Raw genomic sequence first — 27,376 nt, 5'->3', positions numbered from 1 at the left:
AAAATTGCAAATCTGTTTCCAAATTTGCTGATTTGGCCAAATAACTAGACTGATTGTGTACTGTGATTGTACAATCCAAGATTGCGGAATACCATCAATCTACCTTAAACATAATTAAATAAATTTATAGATAGATAAGGGTTATTGCCTGAGCTTACCTTAGTTTACCTGTCAAATAAATGCGCGCAATCTAAATGAAAAGCTGCACGAAAACGTGATGATTTTTGCGCGCAAATGTCATTGTTATACGAGCAAACATAGTGCACCGCATTTAACAGTTATAATTTGAGACATTACATCGCTGCATATGATAAATGTAAAGATGTGTGATATGCTACTACAGAATTGTCGATCAAACAAATTGTGCAACACTAATAATTATGAGCATTGTGTCGCCATGGACTATCAATAATCAATTATTTACTGACCAATATTTTTTTCTTAAAAACTATCCGTTTTATTGTTGAGAAATGTTATATATGTGTAATTGAAATTGTATATTGTCTAGTTAACTCTCCAAATAACGTAATTCGAGTACCTTTTAGATGTTTTTGTACAAGGAAATTGACTTTCCTAGCACTAACTACTGTTTCAGAGCAAGTACATGCAGTACACATGTGCTGACCAACTTAATCATGATACTATTACAAAGTCTTTATATTATAATCACTAGGAGAATGCATGTCCAAAATCTAAATCGGAATGTTAGATTTAATGAAACGTATTTGTTTCTAAAGTAAAGTTATTTTCGTAAAGTATACTATCAGAGCATATTTTAATCCTATTTCTTGCTAATAAAAGGTTGTAAATTGAGACTCTTTAAAGGTGTTTTATTAACAAACAACAATGCGTTCCGTTTTATATTCTATGATGAATTTTCTCGAGATATTGGTTTTGATATCATTTTGTTTGTGAGATGTCTACGAACTTACCTTTCATTTCAGTATTTATAATATCCCTATCAAATCAATAACATGTACATTCAATCTTATATGTAACGTTAATTACAAAGACCATGACATGTCTACAAAAGATAAGATAAAGGACTGTGTCCTGTGTTCCCTGCTGTTTGACATTCCTCCAAACAAATTGATTTAAAATCAATGATTTAACACTTTAATTGTAAACTGAGTTTTTCCATTAACTTTATCATGTATATTTCTAATTTAAACTTAAGCAACAAATATTGAAAAGAAGACAGGTTTAAAAACAGAACCTAAGGAAGTTGCATTAACCCCTGAAGGTGATAGACTGTTTAATCAACAGGTTGATAATATGCTTCAAATTAATAAGGGAAAGTATAATTTGGTAAAGCGAATTCTTTTTTTTTTACTAACTTAAGATCTAAGATGTCGCTAGTTTGGAGTGTGTATACACATGAAAGTCGTGTAGGTCAAATTATTATTGATTTTAACGGTAAACAATATGTTGCATGTAACGTCGATCATAGGTGATCTGTGGAGCGGTCTTTGGAAGAAGCGAATCGATAAATACTTTTCTTATAGCACATAGCGATATTGTCTAATATAAATTGTAAATATGCAGACACTCCATACGGAAAAACTTATTGTTCAACTATGAACAACAATTGAGTCTAAATATACATTCAGAAGTTAGTTAGAAGCAAACGTTTTTGTCCGTGTAAGATTTGTGCTGCGTTTTTCTTATATACATAAATAAACAAATGCTATTTGTTCTAATATCAATGCGATACTTTTTAAATATCATAGCGGTTTTTTTTTAATTATATCAATATTAGTACTTATTAGTATTATTATTTGACTGCTGTACCCATATTTTGACAATATTACCTAGTATGTCTGATTTGTTTACGCATCGTTGTAAATATGACAGAATTTGATGAGACTGTCATACACGTGAGAGGTTTAGCGCTATAAAATCAGGTTCAATCTACCATTTTCAAAATTTGAAAATGCCAGTACCGATGGGGTTTAATAAACAATGTCGTAATCAAATGGCTAAGTATCAAAGTTATTATTCACATATAAAACATTTAGCAAATTTCAAAATGAATCACCGAAATAATATATATCTGATATGATCGCAAAGCATGCATGAAAGACTTTCTTTATTGACAACAATGAAACTAACTTGTGACAAAGATGAATCAAATTTTCCTCGTTCAGATTCATTCGACAAAATCTGACCTGTACTTTTGAATCTCCTTTTTTTATATAAATTAGACCGTTGGTTTTCCTGTTTGAATGGTTTAACACTAGTATTTTTTTTGTTCATATATAGAGTGGTGTTTGCTGTGAACCCAGGCTCCGTGTTGAAGGCCCTACATGTGTAACCCCGACGTATTTTAGCGCTTGTCCCAAGTCCGGAGCCTCTGGCCTTTGTTAGTCTTGTATTATTTTAATTTTAGTTTCTTGTGTACAATTTGGAAATTAGTACGACGTTAATTATCACTGAACTAGTATATCTTTGTTTAGGGACCAGATGAAGGACGCCTCCGGTTGAAGGAATTTTTTGCTACATTGAAGACCTGTTGGTGACCTTCTGCTGTTGTTTTTTCTATGGTCGAGTTGTTATCTCTTCGACATATTCCCCAATTCTATTCTCAATTTTATGCTAAACAAATTACTCTTTTGGTCAACACTTTTAATGTGCTAACTCAAAACTTAAATCTGCGAAATACTGATCTAGTCTTTTGCACATTCAAGTATGACGTCATATGCACATGTCAAACTCTAACGTTCAGACATTTATAGACTTTTATACACCTTCAGAATGTAAAAACAAAAGGCAAATAGAAGATGATGACATGAAATGTTGGTATTTAGTATATTATTGAAGAAAACCGGATAGAAAGAAGGATTACTTTATGGGAAGTATAGTAAAGCAACATTAGCAAATCGATTTTAAAACTCGTAAGTCTAATTTGAACTTTAAACAAAATGAGAGTATATGTCGTGAGAGAAGCGCCTGAAATAGAAAGAAATACGGGTGTACGACATTTGCTACATTGTATGCATGAATAAATATACATGTTAATTAAGAAATAGTCAAATGAGTACGAAAAGAAACAAGAACAGGTTAGTTATACAAGATGTATAGACGACTCTTGTGTCATAAGGTTACAAGCACAACCATTGGTTATTTTGGGCGCAGCAATTTTAGGAATTTTACATGTACATGGTATTCAGAATTAAAAGAATGGACTATCTTTATATTCTCATTATTAAACTGTCGATATGCTGATGTTGTCATTATTTATTAAGAATAGAAACAATCAGTAAATGTCCTGTTTTGCTATTATTTTCATAATATTCAATAAATGAATTTCAACTTACTTTACACTGACAAATCATTCATGTACAGTTTATGATGACTAATTATCAATCAGAGACTTCTGACGAGGTCAATACGTTATATATAGACGTTCTGTCTAGATGTTATTGACGAAGTCCGATGTTCAATATAGTCTAACACGTCAATATATAACGCATTTGTATATTATATGTGTCCATAGTATAACATGTGTTACATGTGTAAATTTGATAATGATATTTACTCGCTGTTATTTTTTGTAAGAAGTATTGCCTCGATGTTACTATTAAGTCGATATCGTCGAGTCAATATGTCAAAACAGTGATAACAAACTTAAAAATATATAATGTTAAACTTTGGATCAATCAAACAAATCTATGAGAAACAAGAAACATAAAACCATATGTAAAAACAAGTAAAAGCACAAAAATGCTAAACGGAAGGTCCCTCATCAAACTACAAAATCAAAACCTCAAACACATCAAACGAATGGATAACAACTGTCATATTCCTTACTTGGTACAGGCATTTTCTAATGAAAAAATAGCTTGAACCTAGCTAGCTTAACCTCTCATATTTATGACAGTCGCATCAAATTCTATTATATTGACCACGATGCCAGAAACAAAACAAACATACATAATTGGTAAAATGTCGAAAATAAAGCAGTCAACATTGTATAATTGTGTAATATTGACTCACCGACGAATTTATACAAGAGTAAAGTGGCTGTTAAGGATTATGAAGAGGAGCTGCGATTTATATGTTATTTGGTTTAACATCAGAATTTCTAGTACATAATCTAGGGTATTTGTGTAGACAAACATACCCCGATTGATTTTAAAAATATAACACAGTTTTGGTTTTGTTTCTTACAAAGAAATTTGTCCAAGAAATGTCTGCATTCGTGTAGATTATTGTGATAACGCAGATATAGAGGTGAAACAGAAAAGTTTTAAAACAAATGAAAACATTTAAGTGTACGTGATTTACTGTCAGTATCATGAAAGTTTACGTTCAATAATTTAATATAAAAATGGTAATATCAAGGATAGACAATTTCTTAATGTCATTTCATCAACTAATCTATCATTAAGTATACCAAATCTTAAAATATGTTTAACACACAGTATTGCGTTTATTATTGTTGTTTTGTAGGAGAAATGCACGTCCTGCGTACCAGAGTTTAAGACGTATTCTATTGTGAGTTATCATTAAAAGAAAGATAGTCATGAATATTTCACATTCTTCTTAATTATCATTTAACATGACTGTTTAGTACGGACGTTCTCGCTGCTTTGGAATAAATTTTGGTCAGCACTCATCTATACTGAAGGCACTGAAGAATTGCTAGTTGTTATTAGGTATGGGTGCGTATGCTACTTTAAGAACGTATTGCACATTATATAGGTATGCTATTAGTGTAAAAAAATCTCTGAATATAAATGTAACTATTACCGTCAAATGGCATGTGATTATCGATAAATCTTCATTATGTACGCATTGAAAGAAGAAACCCACCTTCATTGCTAGACGTATAAATCATTTATCATAGGCATTAGTTTTACGTGATACAAGAACACATCGATTCTCACATTTTTGTTCAATCTTTATTTTTCAAACAAGATGTATTATGTATTGTTAAAAACTTGTATTAACAACAATTGTGAAATGGATACAAATGTGTCTACATACTAAAACTCGAAACAGTGACAATTCTTGATATTGTACCTTTCAAAAGAAAAACTAAGGATTTTGGGTATCTATTCAGGACAGAAGTTCAGAGTAGCACCGCCAAAAAACAGGACAAAAGCAAAGGAACTACATCACTGTTGGGATCTGTTTAGAAAAATCAAGTAGTTTTTGCATTTCTTCAGTATATTATATTTCAAACATGGTAAAATCTTTAGTTATATTACCGGCAGGGGCATAGTATAAACGACAAAACAAACTAAGAGAATAAAATTGAGAATGGAAATGGGAAATGTGTCAAAGAGACAACAACCCGATCAAATAAAAAAAACAACAGCAGAAGGTCACCAACAGGTCTTCAATGTAGCGAGAAATTCCCGCACCCGGAGGCGTCCTTCAGCTGGCCCATAACCATATATATACTAGTTCAGTGATAATGAAAGCCATACTAATTTCCAAATTGTACACAAGAAACTAAATATAAAATAATACAAGACTAACAAATGCCAGAGGCTCCTGACTTGGGACAGGCGCAAAAATGCGGCGGGGTTAAACATGTTTGTGAGATCTCAACCCTCCCCCTTATACCTCTGATCAATGTAGAAAAGTAAACGCATAACAATGCGCACATTAAAATTCAGTTCAAGAGAAGTCCGAGTCTGATGGCAGAAGATGTAACCAAAGAAAATAAACAAAATGACAATAATACATAAATAACAACAGACTACTATCAGTTACTTGACATGCCAGCTCCAGACTTCAATTAAACTGACTGAAAGATTATGATTTCATCATATGAACATCAGGCACAATCCTTCCCGTTAGGGGTTAAGTATCCTTCCATCATAACATATATGAGAAGAACATAACCCGTGTCATGCCAACTACTGTTTTTAGAATAAATGTGTTTAGTTCCGACGCAAAGACCTTGTCAGTGACTCAATATTAACGCCAAAATATGCAATCCTTAATGACTTGACAACAGTATCGTAACTATATACCTTCTTAATAAGTCTTTTCAAAGGTTTTGAGGTGAATACTGACACCTTTGTGCTTGATAAAGATATTTCCATAAAAAATTGGATGTGAAATACCTGAACGTATAAGAAGTCTGCATGTTGAGCTATATTTACGACTGATGTCTTTATACCGATGATAAAATTTTGTAAACGTTTTGACTAGTTTGTGATATCGAAAACCCTGGTGTAATAATTTTTCAGTAATACATAAATTTCTCTCGTTAAAATCTAAAACATTGTTACATACACGAGCGAATCGTACAAGTTGAGATATATAAACACCGTAAGATGGTGCGAGGGAACGTCACCATCTAAAAACGGATAATTAACGATAGGAAATGAAAAATCATCCCTTTTATCATAAATTTTAGTACTCAACTTTCCGTTAGTGATATATACATCAAGATCGAGGAAAGGGCAGTGGTCGTTGTTAGTACTAGCTTTATTTAAAGTAAGTTCAGCAGGATAAATTTCATTAATATACATACTGAAGTCGTCATTATTGAGAGCCAAAATATCATCCAAATATCTAAAAGTATTATTAAATTTGTTTATCAGATGTTATCAGATGTTGTTTGGATGGGTCTTTGCTTATTTTTGTCATAAATTGTAACCCATAACAATACAAAAAGAGGTCCGCAATAAGTGGTGCACAGTTAGTCCCCATTGGAATTCCGATAATCTGACGATATACGGATTTCCCAAAGCGAACAAAAATGTTGAAATTATATAGTATCAAAGCATGTCCAATTGACATAGTGTTTTTGTTTATTGCTACTAAAAAATGACCTAAAAGAGTTTGAACATATAAATTCACATTCTGATTTTTTGAATGCCCATTTATTTAGGTATGTGAATTTTTTCTGAATGAGAATGTGAGGCAATGTGGTATACAGGGTAGAAAAATCAAAACTTTGAACAGATTCAAAATCACCAATAAAAGCATGCAATTTATTAAGTACTTCCAACGAGTTCTTGACACTCCAAAAGTAATTTATTCCACTATTTTTGAAGGCCTTATTTGAACAATTTATTATCAGGTTTTTAATTGTACCAAGTGTGTTGGTAAGAAGAATAGAAAATTTAGTAGTTGAACAATGGCTTGAAGACGAAATAAATCTATATTTGTAAGGGGTTTTGTGTAGCTTCGGAAGCAAATACATAGTTGGGACTTTCATTGTATTTGGCTCTGCTTGTAAAGCGGTGGCTAAAAGTTTATGTTTGTTACAGATTTCGTTTTCTGAAAATTGAGTCAGTTGGAATGTTGGTGAATTGGTGATTTCCTTTTTCAGAACCTCAATGTAAAATTTACGTCCGGGACAAACACAAATTCCTTGGCTAGTTCTTTTAGTTTATGTTTGATACGAGAAATATGTTTATTGTGGTTATTGTTAAAAGTAAAATGTTCTTTAAAATGTTGAATACGTATATCAACTATCTTCATTACTGAATTAAAAAAAGAGTCCAAAGATTTTTTGTCAGCTTTTTCCCGTTTTATCCATTTCATACAGTAAGTATGAAGTTAGTCGAGGATGATATTACGACATTCATTCCAATTAATAACTGACGGGGGACGATATTTAGGTCCTTTACTGAGGAATGATTTTAACTCTCGGTCTTGACCGATGTGAAGATCTCCTGTTATAACATGGGAAATGGGTCCATAAATATATTCGGAATTACTGCAATTACATGAAGTAAGTGTATTTTCACTGATATTAACATCTTTACACAATTGACTATAATTAAACACAAATTTCCGGGTAGACTTCTTGTAAATATAACAAATAAGAGGTTGCTCAGTATTGTCAAAATATCCAGGAATTTGTTCTTTAACAGAATGGTCGTTAAATATACCGGCAATATTTACAAAATCAAAGCCTTTATTGACATCCTTAATTTTAATAAAATGTTTTTTATGATCATCAGGGTGATCAATTTTGGGAAATAATCTAGAATAACAATGTGCCATAATAATTTGAACAATTTAATACTTAGGACTGCTATTTGAAATTATGTTGCAATCCTCCAAAATTTTATTTAACTTATTAACCGGTAACGAACAGAGTTTTGTTAACAGATAATGTCTGCCGTTGTTTTTTGAAATAGAAATTAGGTCCGAAATATTGGTATGATTGGCCCGAAATTTTCTTTGATTGCAATTTGTTCTACGACCGTGAGAACGGTTTTTACTAACATTTTTAGAAACTATATCCAAAATGTAAGCGGAATTGGTTCTAGATATATTACCAATTCCCATGCTATTATCATTTAGACCGAGAGGGTAAACTGTCTGTAATTTTTTAATCCAATTTAATTCAACTATTTTCCGTGATCGTACAAACTTTGAATGCGATTCACCAGGCTGCTTATTTACTACTTCTAAAGGTCGAACTGCTAAATCTTTAAAAGGATGGTTGTGCTTCTTAAGGTGTTGGTAAATGATACTTTTGAATGTATTTGGTCTTTTAAAACGATACAGATGTTCTTGAGTGCGTTTAGATAAATATCGTCCAGTTTCTCCTACGTACTGAATACCACACCCCGGTTTGTTTCATGTGAGTAAATATATAATACTGTTTGTTTTTCAAGTTATATCAGTTTCAAAATTTAAAGAAAATGTGCGACCATTAAACGTGGACCTTATCGTATTGTTGGTGGAACGACGGGAACATGTAAGTCATTTTTTGGCATGACACTTATCGATAGAAGGGTAACCACGATTTGTATTGTTACAAATGTTAGCGATGGTAGTATTTTTAGATAACCGATTTTGAAGATTGAGACGTGTAGATACCCTTTGAACAAGTTTAGTATTTAGTATTTTTCCATTTCTAAGCTTCATAATTGTTTAGTTAGTGAATTACATAATAAAGGAGCAAAGATTGGCGTCCAGAATATGAACCAGCATATAATAATTCAAGTTATGTAAAATTGATAAATTTGTTCGGCTGAAAATGTCAAACGCTATCAGTATAAGTTATCCGAAAAAGATAGTGTATATCAGGGTAGGACTGATGGCTGACTAAATAGTAGAATGGGGCTGAATATTGAAATACTACTTTTTGATAAATATTTCTAAAGTATTGAACTAGAGCAGTTCTCGCTCAGACACACACTCCATATTCTAGTATATTATAAGAGCACAAACCTGAAGCACGGGGAGGCACTCTACTGCTTCCACACGGCACTAAAGACAAACTCTGTAAAAAATAAAATTGAGAATGGAAATGGGGAATGTGTCAAAGAGACAACAACCCGATCAAATAAAAAAACAACAGCAGAAGGTCACCAACAGGTCTTCAATGTAGCGAGAAATTCCCGCACCCGGAGGCGTCCTTCAGCCGGCCCCTAAACAAATATATACTAGTTCAGTGATAATGAAAGCCATACTAATTTCCAAATTGTACACAAGAAACTAAAATTAAAATAATACAAGACTAACAAAGGCCAGAGGCTCCTGACTTGGGACAGGCGCAAACATCATCGGGGTTAAACATGTTTGTGAGATCTCAACCCCCCTATACATCTAACCAATGTAGAAAAGTAAACACATAACAATACGCACATTAAAATTTAGTTCAAGAGAAGTCCGAGTCTGATGTCAGAAGATGTAACCAAAGAAAATAAACAAAATGACAATTATAATACATAAATGACAACAGACTACTAGCAGTTAACTGACATGCCAGCTCCAGACTTCAATTAAACTGACTGAAAGATTATGATAAGCCAATCGAATACAGAAAATACTACATTGAAAACTAAAAGACAACTATGTTATACTCACCTCATTAAAACAGATGCTGTGCAAGTGCTTCGAAAAAGTATGCACATATTGCTCCACTACTGCAACCCGTCGTGCTTCTCATGGTTATTATACATTGCGTGGTGATAGTTGGAAAAGACGGAATTGTGTTTATGAAAATTGTAACTTATCTTGAGTATCGTCGCTAAGGATGTATCACACAAAGGTTACGTAGTTTTCTATGACAAGGGTCGTTGAAACATGTCATCATCGTAAAGAAAACATAATTTGAAAGTAAAATGCAATTAGAAGCTTTGTAATGGTGGTCTAAATGACATGAACTATGTCCGGGAGTTCAAATGACGTTGACTTATACATCTATGTATCACTGTACAGTTTGCAACAATGAGCAAAACCCATAAAAAGTTGTGAAACAAATAAAATGAAAAATGATAAACAAAAACTAACAAAATCAATCGGCCTAGTGCATGTAGTGTATAATAAAATGATAAACAAAAACCAGACATGATATACAACATCACACAGCAACCACGGGAACAGGCAAAAATAAAAAGTGGTTGCTTTAAATGAATTTGTGAGAAATAAATCCTCACATTAATGGGGGAAGTGTTGACACAGTACATAAGGAACAAACTGTAAACAATCATTTGTAAATGTATTGTCTTATTAGATTATCATAAAGCTCAAAAACGAAAACTGAAATTAAGACAAAACACAACGCAGCTTAAGGTTCTTTCATTAAGTGAAAGCGTCGATAGCAACTGACGAAAAAATTAAATTGTCTCAGACTTCAGTTAAATTCAGTATGAATAGTCCAATGGACTTATTTTTATTATCAATATTTTCTAACCATCATCTTGGTGGACTTGAGTGAGTAGTGATAACCCTTCCAGAGATACCATTCAATACCGTCAGCAAATGATGTATGGTTTCCAGCAATGTATTTACCATTTAGATTTGAACTATGGCAACCACGATACCACCATGCTCCTGTATACAAAGCTGCACAATTGTCTCCACTTCGATCATTATCCTTATCAAATGTAGTAAACATCAAGCCGCTGTGGACACCGAAGGAGTCACCTTTTATATATAAGAAAACTGTTCCAATTTGTGAGAAAAACAAGAACTAGTTCTGCTTCAAAATTATGTTTTTGTAAAGATGTTTCGCGCCCTAAATATATGGTGTGCTTATAATTATAGATTGTTATCATCCAAGGTCCTGCTTTCCACTTGCTGTTAATGACATATTTAAACTTTATCTGTTCGTTTTGGACTACAAATTTATATAAGTGTATAACTAAACGTATCAGTAGTATATGGATGTAAAACATTATTCATTTAGTTGGTATTGGTTAAATACTAGCGGGACGTGAATATGAGTACGTCTTCATATTTTTTCAGTACGCGTTTGGCTCATTAAAAAAGCCGTAAATGGACACAAAATTGTTAACATACACGTTTAGTATGTTGTGGGTATTTATTTAGAAAACACAACCATAAGTAAACATATATCTAGTGACGTATACCCTCCATAAACAACTAGTTTTGTATGGACTGTATTAAAGATTTGTTGAATTAAACCGAGATACAATAACAGGTAGATCTTAATCGGAAACCAAGGGTCAATCTGAAATTTGTTAAATAAAAAACAGTTAACAACATGATCGATCCCAAATGGAAAACAATAATTCCATCTTATTCACAATCTACCACGTACCAGCATTACCAGAGTAATTATACACCAGCAAACGATAGCCGTTTTCTTCATCAGCAATGTTGAAAATTGAATATTCTGCGTATCTTTTGTTTCCATCAAAATCTTCTAATTCGATTCTAAGGTCATGATTATCCCGGGAGGTTATTTCATGAATGTTTTCATTTCCTAAAAAAGACGAACTTTGATATTATATTTTTCAAAATATGTTTTTGACTGTGACAGTTATTAACTATATGATATACAGACAACTATTTGTAATACATATTGATAAATACTAGTAGTCAAAAAAGAAAATGTTATAATTGTTTTTATTTCAAAATATCGTTAAAATAACATTTTGAATTGTCACACAAAATGTTGCATTACTGAACATTGGTTATTGACTGTATTTTTAACAAATATATTCACTTACGTTTTAGGCTATTGCAATATACTAAGAGTTATTGTGTGCATTACACATGTATAAGTACCCTTTACTATTTTTTGTCAAAAAATTCCTCTGCAACAATTCAAAGTGCTGCCCTTCTATATATTTTACAAAGCCTATTCCTATTTACTACAAAAATGATTCTGTCAATCATATCTATAATACTGATTTTTTATTTGTGAGTTGTTAGTAGTCGTTTGGGGTTTTTTTTATCAAAAGGAGAACTTGCATCATATGTTGGGTCGTCATTTTATTTACTTAAATTTGTATACATTGAAAGCTTAAGTTAAGAAGTTTATATTTATGTACTTTTAGTGTTGTTTATAGGGTATGCATTTAGGATTCGGAAGGACTGGTAAATATTTTTGAAAGACGAAGAAAGAAATCTCGTTTTTCATTTCTATCAAAACGAATTGGGTATATCTGGCCACTATGTTTATGTCAGATAGTAATGTCGACAAATGTTAAATAATGTCACAGTAATAGTCCGGCCGATCGGTGAAAAAAATACTCAGTTAATGAGGAAAGCACCAAATTTTGCATATAGGCACATTTGGTGTAGTAAACAATAATTGCTATGGACCTATCCTCAACATTCAATATGGCGGCTTATTTCAAGATGGCTATCATACATTCTTAAAAAAAATCCAGTATTGCACAAATCACAGAGGTTTTGATGCTGGAAGCACACAAATCAACGTATTTGAATGACGTATTGTTCTTAGGGAGATATTGTTTTGATCTATCTTTGAATTTATTCAGAATGGCGGCTATTTTCAAAATGACCGCCTTGAAAAATAAGCAAATATTCATTATTGAGAATTGACCTAAATTTAAGCATTTTATTGATATCAATGATTTAGTCTCTGTCGCAGTTTTTTTCTTTTTAATTTTGCATGGCTTGTCATTTCTTACACAAAGTATTAGTTTTCAGAAAAAGCTGCAGTAGAAGCTTTCATTAAAACCTGCATGATGTGTTGAGTCACACATTAAAGCTGTGATTTGAGATTTATCTGCCCTAAGATATTATTCAGTGCCTGTCTTATTTCTTGGGTTGCAGTATTTTGCAATTTGAGATATTATACTGTGAATTGAGAATCTTTTAAACACATGTAATGATTAGTACTTTGAAACTATCCAGTTCACCAACATTTGATCGACCATGGGTGGTACCTACCCAACCAATATTCACCGTTAACGTTACCAAAACCTTCTTTGTATGCTGCCCATCCTCGAAAGAAATCAACGAAACCATTTATTCTTCTCTGTATAACCTGTGTTTAAAGTAAATCTTTCATTATAGGATGTAATTATATGCTTGCAATTCCTATTCATTGTGTTTTACATGACACGTACTTACAAAATATGAAATAAAAGACTTTTCAAACATAAGTAACGAAAATACAGAGCTTCTAGGATTCGGAAGGACTGGTTATTATTATTAGAAAAACTAAGGATTTTCTTACCCCAGGAGTAGATTACCTTAGCCGTATTTGGCACAACTTTTTGGAATTTTGGGTCCTCAATGCTCTTCAACTTTGTATTTGTTTGGCTTTTTAACTATTTTGATCTGAGCGTCACTGATGAGTCTTATGTAGACGAAACGCGCGTCTGGCGTATAAAATTATAATCCTGGTACTTTTGATAACTATTTACACCACTGGGTCGATGCCACTGCTGGTGGACGTTTCGTCCCCGAGGGTATCACCAGCCCAGTAGTCAGCACTTCGGTGTTGACATGAATATCAATTATATGGTCATTTTTATAAATTTTCTGTTTACAAAACTTTGAATTATTAGAAAAAATAAGGATTTTCTTACCCCAGGAGTAGATTACCTTAGCCGTATTTGGCACAACTTTTTGGAATTTTGGGTCCTCAATGCTCTTCAACTTTTTATTTGTTTGGCTTTTTAACTATTTTGATCTGAGCGTCACTGATGAGTCTTATGTAGACGAAACGCGCGTCTGGTGTATAAAATTATAATCCTGGTACTTTTGATAACTATTTACACCACTGGGTCGATGCCACTGCTGGAGGACGTTTCGTCCCCGAGGGTATCACCAGCCCAGTAGTCAGCACTTCGGTGTTGACATGAATATCAATTATATGGTCATTTTTATAAATTTTCTGTTTACAAAACTTTGAATTATTAGAAAAACTAAGGATTTTCTTACCCCAGGAGTAGATTACCTTAGCCGTATTTGGCACAACTTTTTGGAATTTTGGGTCCTCAATGCTCTTCAACTTTGTATTTGTTTGGCTTTTTAACTATTTTGATCTGAGCGTCACTGATGAGTCTTATGTAGACGAAACGCGCGTCTGGCGTATAAAATTATAATCCTGGTACTTTTGATAACTATTTACACCACTGGGTCGATGCCACTGCTGGTGGACGTTTCGTCCCCGAGGGTATCACCAGCCCAGTAGTCAGCACTTCGGTGTTGACATGAATATCAATTATATGGTCATTTTTATAAATTTTCTGTTTACAAAACTTTGAATTATTAGAAAAACTAAGGATTTTCTTACCCCAGGAGTAGATTACCTTAGCCGTATTTGGCACAACTTTTTGGAATTTTGGGTCCTCAATGCTCTTCAACTTTGTATTTGTTTGGCTTTTTAACTATTTTGATCTGAGCGTCACTGATGAGTCTTATGTAGACGAAACGCGCGTCTGGCGTATAAAATTATAATCCTGGTACTTTTGATAACTATTTACACCACTGGGTCGATGCCACTGCTGGTGGACGTTTCGTCCCCGAGGGTATCACCAGCCCAGTAGTCAGCACTTCGGTGTTGACATGAATATCAATTATATGGTCATTTTTATAAATTTTCTGTTTACAAAACTTTGAATTATTAGAAAAACTAAGGATTTTCTTACCCCAGGAGTAGATTACCTTGGCCGTATTTGGCACAACTTTTTGGAATTTTGGGTCCTCAATGCTCTTCAACTTTGTATTTGTTTGGCTTTTTAACTATTTTGATCTGAGCGTCACTGATGAGTCTTATGTAGACGAAACGCGCGTCTGGCGTATAAAATTATAATCCTGGTACTTTTGATAACTATTCTAGGAAAATACCAGTCGGAAAATCCCTTGACAAATGGCTAAACCAAATATTAAACACATCAAACGAAGAACAATACTGTCATATGACTAATTAAGTAGTAAATGTGGACTAACCCCTGTCTAGCTTAACCTCTCACTTAAATTGAAAACTTTATGTGAACTAAATAAACAGACATGAAACATATAGGTCAAAATAAGCAAAATTATAAAAAATAGAATAAAAAATAACCACAACACAACTACACATTAGTTGAAAAAGAAGTACCGAAGCACAACAAAATGATATTACGTAAAATTGACTAATTTTAGAATAACTAATCGAGGAGTTCAATAGAAGAAAAAAAATCAACAAGTGACCCAACAACTCATCAATTCAACTCATTACAACTTAATTATCAGTGTTGTTCGGTCTCGAGTTGAATGTTTTTCGATTTTTGGATTCTTTGTTCCTTTTTTATGTATAGTTATTCTTTTTGTAACATTGGCAAATATATTTATATAAGGAACTATATCATTTGTCTACGCTTTCACATTTTTTTATCCAACGTTATCGACATCTTGACAACGCCTATTGATGTATGACGTCAGATTAGTTAAATAGCCACGTTTATTTCACATATGAAGTTATCGGTTTTTATTTCATTGGAAAATCCATGTAATTCATTCCAACCAGTGTAATAAACAGTAGATATAAATAATTTAAAAAGAAAAAGAAAAGAACAAAATGACACGTTATAATGGTGATAAAATACGTCAGTGTCTAGAATCTAAATTTCAAACCATCATTTATTATTTGAAAATTTGACCCAGAAAATATATCAACAATTAAGGTCTTGAAATCTTCCAAATGACATTTCTTTAGAAAAAGAGACGAGACGTTGACATAACTATCTTTAATTTACGTTGTACTAATACACTTGTAGCGTTTTATTACGTAACAATTGCAGCTGCAAGCTCTTGAATAATACATGCATTGGAACATGAATATCCCATACGCAGGTGCAATTTTTATATTGCTATCAGGGTTATGATAATTTCAAATTTAAAGTCATCTCGATTGTCGTTGATTCTGGTAATGGAAGGCCTCTTATGTCAAATTATAGGTATAAGTATCAAAATTAGGCGGAGGAAGCCGTGTTTTTTGTAATTTCTACTTATGGAGGATATACACTTATTAAAACCAATCAGAAAAATTTGGAATATTGATGGGAAGAATATCATCTGAATATCTATATTGAACGAAATGATTTGGCTTCTTTGGGTGTAAGTAAAACACAATTTCCAGATTTTTCTTTCAAGGTATCAAAACTAATTTTTACTGATTGATTAAACGGAATTTGTTCAGGTACAAAGTCAAGCCATAATTAGCAATAGTGATCATTTATAACCTACAATCCTCTGAAAACCAATGTATTTCTAAAATGAATCTAATCTATTACTTTTTCAAATTCAAAATAGTCCGTACAGAATCAGTTTATTTGATTTAAGTTGTCGAAATGATAGTTATGCCGTCGAAGCAATTGGCAATACTCACTGTCCATCGCGCGAAATTAGTCATCATATCACAATATACAGGAACACCTTGACGTCCGTCAGGATATATAGTGTATACACCATTTGGTGGGCTCTGAATGTTTATTTCAGAACATTCTCGTGGAAGTTTTGTGTCTGTAAGGGAGAACAGAATTTTAAAAGACACACTCATGCGAATGAATAATACCAGGGAGAAAATGTATTTACGTCTAACCTCACTCACGTATAATCGATTTATGAAATAAAGCACCCAACATGGTTTGGACCGCAAAGTATCTTTTAGTTCGCAAATATTGGTCGCATTTTGGCCACACTTAGCACCTACCGGATATTCAACTGTAGCAATGATTGAAAAGACTTTTGGCTGAAAATGTCTGAGATATAAAAAAAAAAAAAAGTCAAGCAAAGTATGCACATCTTCAGTATATGATTTAAAAGACTGATAACTTGAAATAAATACAGTTGCATTTATGATATAAATTACAGAATTATATAATAATATACATCACTACACTAACGCAACATTCTATGCTCCGATTTAATGATTGTGAGAAAAGGGTCACAAAATTGTTGTCAATTCAGGTTCAGGTTGTGTCTTTCTTCTCTTCATTTGCTGATTTATGACAGAATATATGTGTTGTGATTTTATAATTTAACTTAACATGCTAATGAAACAAGTAAGCAAACAATGTTTATGAACAAACAAAGAAAGAAGGCTGATTTAATTTGATTGTAAAAAGAATTATTATTTAGCCACAGCCTACGGGGCTCCAAATGGGACTCTTGTGGTTTTGTACTCGAAATTCAATTTTGTACGGACAAAAGTGACTTTTGTTAAATAAAATAATTTCAGTTTAATAAAATTTTCAGTATACTACAATTTTTAAATTTTGTAGTACAAAATTATCTTTCAGTGGACAAAATTCATTTTTGTTACACAGACTTGACTTTTGCTACCTAATTTGAAAATTGGGCGACAAAAGTCAATTTTGTATGCAAATTAGTTGAGTTAAGATTCTATGAATTAATTTGCATACAAAATCGACTTTTGTAACACAAAACTGACTTTTGTGAGACAAAATTGACTTTTGTGAGACAAAATTGACTTTTGTGAGACAAAATTGACTTTTGTCAGACAAAATTGACTTTTGCGACACAAAATTGACTTTTGCAAGACAAAATTGACTTTTGCAAGACAAAATTGACTTTTGTGAAACAAAGTTGATTTTTGTGAGACAATACTGACTTTTGTGAGACAAAATTGCCAAAATTGAATTTTGTCTCACAAAAGTAAATTTTGTCGTCACATAAGTGAATTTTGTCGTCACATAATTGACTTTTGTGAGACAAAATTGACAAAATTGAATTTGGTGTTTTTATTTCCATATCAGGTAACAAAAATCAATCTTGAACGCAAATACATTTATATTTGTAAACCTTTTTGACAAAATTGACTTTGCCATGACAAAAATGAATTTTGTCTACAAAAATGAATTTTGTCTACAAAAGTGAATTTTGTCTACAAAAATGAATTTTGTCTACACAAATGAATTTTGTCTACAAAAATGAATTTTGTCTACAAAAATGAATTTTGTCTACACAAATGAATTTTGTCTACACAAATGAATTTTGTCTACACAAATGAATTTTGTCTACACAAATTAATTTAGTCATCACAAAATTTAAATTCTCATAAAACAAGTTTTGTATGACAAAAATGATTTTGTTATGACAGAATTAAATTTTGTACAAAACCACAAGAGTCCCATTCGGCGCCCCATACAGCCAGAGTATGATAACAAATTCAAACAGTTTCTTAAATGATAGAAACTTCAATGAAAGACAGACTTACCATTTGGTTTTATATTAGAACAAGAAATATCTTGATTGCAAAGTCTTGTATTATTACAGCAAGCAGAACAGGTAAGATGGTGACCTTCAGATCTTTTTCCAAAAATGGATCCTATCAGATGAGTACACGTCTGCAACATTGTCAGTTTATATGTAAATTAAAATTACTACCAAACTGTATATTTCATTCGACAAACAATGAATTTTTTATTCATCAACTAAATGATTTATGTTCATGTGTATTTTATTGGATACATGTATTTGTGCTAGCTTCATATATCAAACAGACAACAGTTTTTGCGAGCATCAGCCAGCCAATTAAAACATAATATTGATTCTAATACTACGTCTCATGTAACGTTCATTTTGATAACATTGTATATAACGTCACAAATTGACAACTGATGCCATGAAAATATACGCGCAAGCGCATATAAGGTATTGCAGATTTTAAATGGACGATTTAACGTTCTTTTCTGTTAGTTTCATTAGAATGGAGATCACAAATACTAGCTGTTTTTTTAGTCTCCGACGGCATCAACTAGGGATTTGATGGTGGCAAACAGCCGCAGATATAGCAAGCATGGTGGCTGTGGTTTTTAATTGTTTATTTGATTTGAATCGTTTTCAACAAATTATTATTAGTAAGCTTCTGTTGCAGACATACCTCCAGCTGTGCACACCCTAGATCAAAACTTGTTCCTCCGGACTCAGTTGTGTATTTGTGTTTGTAACAAACCTGCATGAATTAAATGATATTTCAATGTCCGCACACTAGTAATTTTTATTAGGTTTTGAAAAAAACGTTTGCAATGACGATTGTCAAGAGAAATCATAACATATAACTTATAATATCAATTTACCCAAAATAAAATTAAGCACTTATAATTTGTGTGAAGTCGTTTTTCTTCGTTTCCTTCATCAATACCAATCAAAGCAAACAGAATTGAAAGCCGTGGTTGTATAAATACTACAATACTGCAGGAGATTTCTGACGAAATAAGAACTTCAAAAGTAGCAATATATACATGAACTTAGTAGCCAAAATACACCTAAACTTAAAGTTACCTAGAAACATTGGAACCTTAGTTTTGTTTTCATCATTGGACAATCGAAAGAAAGTATTCATAACATAAGACATGTCGGTTCAATAAGTAGATACAAATCTTATAATTTGAACATCATATAAGACTCTCCAGTGGAATTGATATTTAAACAGTTAAAATTAGATAAAGGCAACAGTATTATACCGCTGTACGAAATTCATAAATCGATTGAGAAAAAAAACAAATCCAGGTTACAAACTAAAAAACTTAGGGAAATGCATCAGATATAAGAGGAGAACGACGACACAGCAGAAACACAACATTAAAATGTAACACTCACAGAAGCGAAATATAATATAACAATGGCCATTTTCCTGACTTGGTACAGGACATTTTAAGAAAAAATATTGAGAGTTGAACCTGGTTGTGTAGCATGTCAAACCTCCCGCTTTTATGGCAATGTTGAATATAACATTAAAATGACCACATTACATGACAAGACTACAATACAAATAAATAGGAGAACATATAGGACAGAGAAACACACGAATAATAGCTAACGACAGGTACCAGGTTTGAAATTTAGAACGCCAGAGGACGTTGAAGAAAAAGGAAAATAAAACTAATACCCAACTCCAAGGAACATTCTAAACGGAAAGTCCCTAAGCACATAGAAAAATTAACAGCTAAAACACGTCAAACGAATAGATTAGAACCGTCATATTCCTGACTTTGTACAGGTGGTATCCTATGTAGAAAATGATGAATTAAACCTGGCTTTATTGATATCTAAACCTCTCACTGACAGTCGCATAACATTTCATTTGATTGACCCTGAAAAGTAGTGAAAACCAACACATCCAATATGTTGTACAAAATAGTATACATTATCTATACCTTTGAGTATATAACGTTAGTGTTTCGAATTACTCAATGGTAAACATGTAGAAACAACACCTCCCTACCAAACTGATATTGCAATTAATATTTATTATTTTTTAACTGAATAGATTTTGTGAATCTCGAATCGATTTGCTCGGTCATTTAGTCATTTATTTTTTCCTGACAGAGCTTGTAATGCAAACTTCTATGAAATTCCAAACATGTGACATTATGTGTCATTCAAGAAATTAAATGACGTTGTTTATTATCTGTCATTTCGGAGCCTTTCATAGCTGACTATGCGGTATGGGCTTTGTTCATTGTTGAAGACCATAACGTTACCTATAGTCGTTAATTATTTCTGTGTCATTTTGGTCTCTTGTGGAGAGTAGTCTAATTAGCAATCAAACCACATTTATATCAAAACTGAAAACTTTTTTTTTATAATATCAAATTGGATAACATAAATATATGAAAATTCATCATGCATATCATAAATGGCAAATATACCTCAGTATTGTCAGAGACTATGTTATGATGACACTCCAGTACAGTTTCGACATTACTACATGACAAACACTGCTGTCCTGCGCCTGACAATCATAAGTGGAGTTAGGTTATGTGTAAGAAAAAAATAAATCACAAAAGTACTGAACTACAAGCAAAATTCAAAAAGGAAAGTCCCTAATGAAATGGGAAAATCAAAAGCTCAAACACATCAAACGAATGGATAACAACTGTCATATTCCTAACTTCGTACAGGCATTTTCTTAAGTAGAAATTAGTGGATTGAACCTGGTGTTATACATATAGCTAGTTAAATTTTTCACCTGTATGACAATCTCATCAAATTCCTTTTTATTGACAACGATGCGTGAACAAAATAAACAGACACAATAGGTAAACATGTCAAACGTAGGGGTACAGCAGTCAATAAACTCATCATAGATACCAGGACTAAATTTAGTATATACACCAGACGCGCGTTTCGTCTACAAAAGACTCATCAGTGATGCTCCAATCCCAAAAAGTTAATAATGCCAAATAAAGTACGAAGATGAAGAGCATTGAGGACAAAATTTCCAACATTGTGTTATCATCTTAATCACTATAAAAACAAACATGTGTACGCACAAAAAGGCATACAACAAAGTCAACATCCTCATTTTATGCTTTTATAACCTGTCTCGAATTCTTCCGTAACTGCTTAGCATATGTTTTCTGATCTGAATTAACATTTGCCTTTCCTATATATTTTTTTCAAATTTAGTCTCGATATCGCAGAAAAAAATAAAGAAAAAATAGTGAAAAGCAAACGAATATCAGGAAATGTGTGTTATATCGAGAATTTGTACAGTCAATCCTTGGCTATTTGGAGACAGAAAAAAAAGGTACAAATAATAAGCATGAAAATCCTTTTTGAATGACTAATAAATATTAATGGTTATTTAAAGCATAATTCGTCTTCATTTATAGATTAATGTCGAACGCAAGTCTATTTTATGTTTATAATGTGTGAGTAGCTTGCTTTCAGTGCTTTGTCAATATAACTTGTTTCCCTTTGTTCACATAATTGTTTGTTCTTATAGTCACTAAAATTATAACATAGTGTTGACTTCTTTACCCCTATTTTAACATTTTTACCTATTATATCGGATTGTTTTGTTCACACATTGCTATCAATATGATGGATTGTAAACGACTGCCATATAAGTAAAAGGTTTAGCTAGCTATAACACTAGGTTTCAACAATCATTTTATACAAAAAGAAATGCCTGGACCGAGGAATATGACAATTGTTATCCATTCGTTTGATGTTTTTGAGATAAAATTGAGAAAGGAAATGAGGAATGTGTCAAAGTGTCAAAATGTGACAACAACCCAACCATAGAGCAGACAACAGCCGAAGGCCACCAATTGGTCTCAATGTAGCGAAAAACTTTAGCTGGCCCTTTAAAAAATAGCTATACAGTAAAGTGATAATGGACGTCATACTAAACTTCGAATTTTACACAAGAAACTTAAATAAAAAATCATACAAGACTAACAAAGGTCAGAGGCTCCACACTTGGGACAGGCGTAAAATTGCGGAGTTTGCTTTTATAATTTGATAAGGGAACTTTCCGTTTTGAATTTTCTTTTGAGTTCGATATCTTTGCTAGTTATCATTTTGCTTAACCAGTAAAATGTCAATTTCGCAGAATTGTTCAGTTTTCAATAAACATTAGAATGGAAACAATTGCTGTCCTAGATGCATTAGCGTAAGCATTAGATCAGAAGTAGAACATATATATATATATATATATGCATTAATATAAATATATGTATTATCGGTTTTAGGATAAGTCAACGCAATGTTTTTTCAAAGATAGTTACAAGTATGATTTCTTTGTATAAATCGAATTCAGCAAAACAATTGACTGTAACACATTCTATATCGATAAATTTAAAACTTATATACTTAAAGATGTGCATTACAAGAAGACCAAAGGAATATCCTCCTAAATTTTGACTTTACCATAAATATAAGACATACGTTAGACTTAGTTTGTAATTAAGTCATTTTAACTCACCAACAAGCATCGGCTTCTGTAGTATCATCCCAAAGATATAGAGGCATTTGTACTTGTCTGTAACAATAAAAACATATTTGTTTATTTATCTGACCTTATATAGATTTTAAGGGGTAGTGTTGTATATATATTTGGTATAGGGATTTATAGAACTACTTCCCTTTTCAAACAAAAAAGAAATCTGAAGGGTTTTAACTGACAAAGAAACTGATAATGAACGATTGTAATAAATGTACATTCATAAAACAAATTTAAAGCTAACACGCTGTTATTGTGGGCTTTTATTTTTTTGTTTATATAGACAAACAGAAATAGGTTCTTAAACATGTAAAAGTTATGTTTTGAAGACTTACTCACTTTGATAGGCCAATAGTCGTAATACAACATGTGAAGACAGTCAGTAAAATGAATTCGTTATACGGTGTGCTAGTGACCTAAGACGATATATATAAGATTCGAGTTGCGCTCTCGTCCCATATGCCATTTACTGACCCCATATATCGTATAAGTTCACTAACACACCATATAACTATCAATATAAAGGATCTAAATATTTAAATTGTTTTCATGGTTGTTACATACATTTATCATCTTACAATGTTTTTGCGAAGTGACTTTTAAGAAAAATGTACAGTAGTAAGATATTTATTTGTTGGTTAACCATTATATATTATGAATTCAAATTTTCAATTTTCTAAACGCTTCTTTCATATGAAAACATGGGTTCATTGTAACAAAAACTGAGTACTGGTATTGGCATTGAAATATTTTTAATGCAACCCCATTGGTGATCTATGAAAATTAATTTTTGATAGGTAGGCAATCTCAGACATACCTGGGTGAATTGGGTTTTTTGGAGGTTTTTTTTTGGGGGGGGGGGTTCATTAAAAATAAATGGTTTATATCAAAAACTTACATTTTAAATCTCATACCGTTGACAAATGATTTCACCGAAACTTTATCAATATGCTCCTAGTTTTATATATTATGACAACAAAAAGTAAAATCACAAAAACCCTTTGAAAAATTCAAAATGGAAAGTCCGAAATAAAATGACAAAATCAAAAGCTCAAGATATGGTATGCATGATTGTCAAAAAGACAACTCTCCACAAAAGACTAAAATGACACCGAAATTAACAACTATAGGTCACCATACGACACTCAACAATGAGCAAAGCCTAACCCACATAGTCAGCCATGAACGGCTCTAAACTACACTGTAAAACGATTTAGTCTGTGATAAAACTAATCTGAATGATCATACAAATATGAAATATGCTATAAGAAATGCGGTTAATATTATAAAAAATGTAGGCGTTAACTAACTTACCCCTCATTTCAGTGAGTGATATTTTACTATTTCTAGCTTGAAATTACAAAGTTTTAATATAAGATTTACAGTAAATGTGTGCATACATCTTAAGGACACTATTTGACAATACTGTTAAAGATAAGATAGGAGAGTATTTTGTGAAACCTATGATCTACAATTCTCAATAATGTTCTACGTTCTATTTTTCATTTAAAAACTTCGAATCGTACCGATGATCAGAAAAAGTTATTCAACTTAATTATCACTGTTCTTCCAGTTGCATAGTGCTGATTGTCAAAAGGATCTAACAAATCAAACGCTTTAAATTGTATTTCCTTATTGCGCTTTAAACTGACAAAATATCAAACATTAATCAGGTATTTAGGTTTACATTTAGGATACCGCTTATATGTTTAACCCCGTCACAAGGGCCCCCAAGGGTGACTAGGGAATAGAAATATGGTCACTTGGTCTTCTCCTGACCGGCAGTAAAACGCTAGCCGAAGTGGGGCGTCCGTTTGGCTGTGCAGGATGTATAAGTTCTCAGTCATGTCCGGTAAGAATGGGGACGTAAAATCCAATATGTCTTGTGGAAATAGAGTGCTACACTCTTTGGATGTTAAGGACCCTTGTAACGACTCTTTGAGAGCCCGTAGGTGGCCTGTTGCAATGCAAAATGTCTGTCCCTATTCAATATACCATCATTTTCAAGTAGCAGTTCAAATTACCCCGGCCATTATCCCAAATGGCCTCTATTGTGACAAGACCTACCTATTGTATTAAGTGTGGACTTGTTCTCGTCCTGAATATGCATGATATATTTGCCACTGGACGTTAAGCCACCAACAATCATCAATCAAGATTTTAGTACCTTGTCAGTTTTCATACAATTACCAATGTCCCAGGTTACGGGAATGGTTGGGACCCCGCTAACATGTTTAACCCAGTCACAATATTTATGTATGTGTCTGTCTCAAGTAAGGAGCCTGTAGTTCAGTGATTGTCGTTTGTTTGTGTGTTACATATTTATTTTTCGTTCATTTTTTATATATATAAATAAGGCCGTTATAGTTGTCTCGTTTGAATTGTTTTACATTTTCATATCGGGGCCTTTTATATATAGCTGACTATGTGGTATAGGCTTTTCTCATTGTTGAAGGCCGTACGGTGACCTATAGTTGTTAACATGTTTGTCTTATATTGGTCTCTTGTGGATAGTTGTCTCATTGGCAATCCTACCATATCTTCTTTTTTTTATATTAACCAATCATTTTTGTAAAAGGCGAATTAAGAAGTATATAGTGTATATAAAGAGCGAATCCAGTTAGTTCATTTTCACTGTCGTATGCGAGTATGTCTAAAGTTTGAATCTGCTGTGAATGTTTTTCTCATATTTCTATTGTTTACAGTATCTGCTGTGATACAATATGTAAAAGTTTGCATTTTAATGTTACACCTGCCCATCTATGAACATTAACAATTTCATACGTCTAGTGATAAAATTTGTCAGTTAAAAAAAAGAGAAATATGAAATTAAATTGATGAATAAAACTTGTTTTTTTCCATTATTTTTTTTTTGATAAAGCTTTGAATTTTATGTCGATTAATTTGTGTTTCATCCAATACCTCATTTTAAATATATTCTAAGCAACCGGTTTATTCTGGACATTGTATCTAAAACAAAGGATCATAAGACTCCAAATCAACAAGATATTCCAAATCAAACTTTAGATAGAAGAGAGGCGACAGTTTCCAAAGAGATATTTAAACAGATGAAAACAAACTGGCAATCAGATGCCATTTCAGAAGACGATAAATGACGTTACATCAAACAACAGCAAATTAAAGACAACATTGTAAACTTACACTAGACAATACGAACCCCCACCTAAAAACAAGGCAAAACCGAGGGAAGGGGGTCTAATGTGCCCTAGAATGGTATTCATATCATATTCCACATGGGGCACCCGTCTTGTTACTCATCCAGGGACAAATCGATGCATGATAAGTCAGATTTTACGGAATAGTGATGACAACAACGTTTCTCTTTACATTGTTATGATATAAAGTCAGGTGTCATATACTGGTATAGATTTAACTTGAAATCTGCAAACTGAATTCAGTCTATTAAATTCGGAAGACGTTTATAAATGCAGACAAAAGCTTCACAAATCTAACACATGTTCTTCGATCGCATTTGTTAAGACATTATTAGAAATATTTGAAATTAAACAAGAAGTTAAACATTTGTGACAATTATAAAGATTTGAATAAATCTTACAAACTAATCCACACTCAAGATATAAACAATTGGTGTATTTAATAGTTAAAAATATGCTTCTGATGGAAAATTGTTCAATTATTTGAAATTTAAATTATTTCACTCTAGTTTAAAATTGAAATTTTTAAAGAGCTTTTTGTATCTGCCCATAATCTTCAAGCACTCAAATATTTGGCCATGAAATAAAAGAATGTTTAATGCATGCATGTTCCTTTGGCTGTATGCAACCTGTTCAGATTAAATCCATTTTTTACTTCATGTTAAAATTTTAACTATGATATAGATTCTTTCTTTGTTTTTTGGTGGTTTTTTAGGGGGGGGCATAAAATACCAAAATACCAAAATAAGTTAAACAGCAAAAACATTTATTTATCGAACTGAGAAGACAACTCAGACTCTATACGCTGTTGCAAAATTTATTCAGTCAAGTCAGTATGAGTTAGATGACCTTCGATGTATTTTATTTCTCATATAAACTGCAAAATGTATATGTAATTTTGAGGCCCCTCATGGGGGGGTCCTAGTAATCACATAATCACCATTTTTTGGCCAATATAATCACATAATCATTAAATATTTGCTTATCTTTAGTAATCAAATAATCATAAACTAAAAATACAGTCCTAGGTAATCAAATAATCATGAAATATTTGGCTAAATAATCAAATAATCATTAAAAAAACGGCCAAGTAATCACATAATCAAAAACCCCATGAGGGCCCTCAATTTTGGGGCCCAATATAGCTTCCTGTTCGGAGGTAGACCAAGATTCTGTGTTGAAGGCCGTACCTTGACCCTTAATGGTTTACTTTTATGAATTGTTACTTGAATGGAGAGTTGTCTAAGTGGCACTCATAGCTAGCATATTGATTAGCATAACCAATGTCTTTTTTCCTTATAAA

General features: G+C 32.4%; 1 protein-coding gene across 1 annotated transcript; it reads right to left on the bottom strand.

The window, feature by feature from the left end:
- Positions 1-10,609: 10,609 nt before the first annotated feature.
- Positions 10,610-19,123, bottom strand: LOC134717644 (fibrinogen C domain-containing protein 1-like). Its single transcript, XM_063580139.1, has 4 exons — positions 19,046-19,123; positions 13,099-13,195; positions 11,495-11,659; positions 10,610-10,857 (listed from the first exon to the last, which is right to left on the bottom strand). Exons 1-4 carry the CDS (start codon positions 19,121-19,123, stop codon positions 10,610-10,612), a joined length of 588 nt encoding a protein of 195 aa, XP_063436209.1.
- Between the last annotated feature and the right edge of the window lie 8,253 nt (positions 19,124-27,376).

Source organism: Mytilus trossulus, chromosome 5, assembly GCF_036588685.1.
Source record: "Mytilus trossulus isolate FHL-02 chromosome 5, PNRI_Mtr1.1.1.hap1, whole genome shotgun sequence".
NCBI lineage: Eukaryota > Metazoa > Mollusca > Bivalvia > Mytilida > Mytilidae > Mytilus > Mytilus trossulus.
This window is presented reverse-complemented; position numbering and strand designations above follow the sequence as displayed.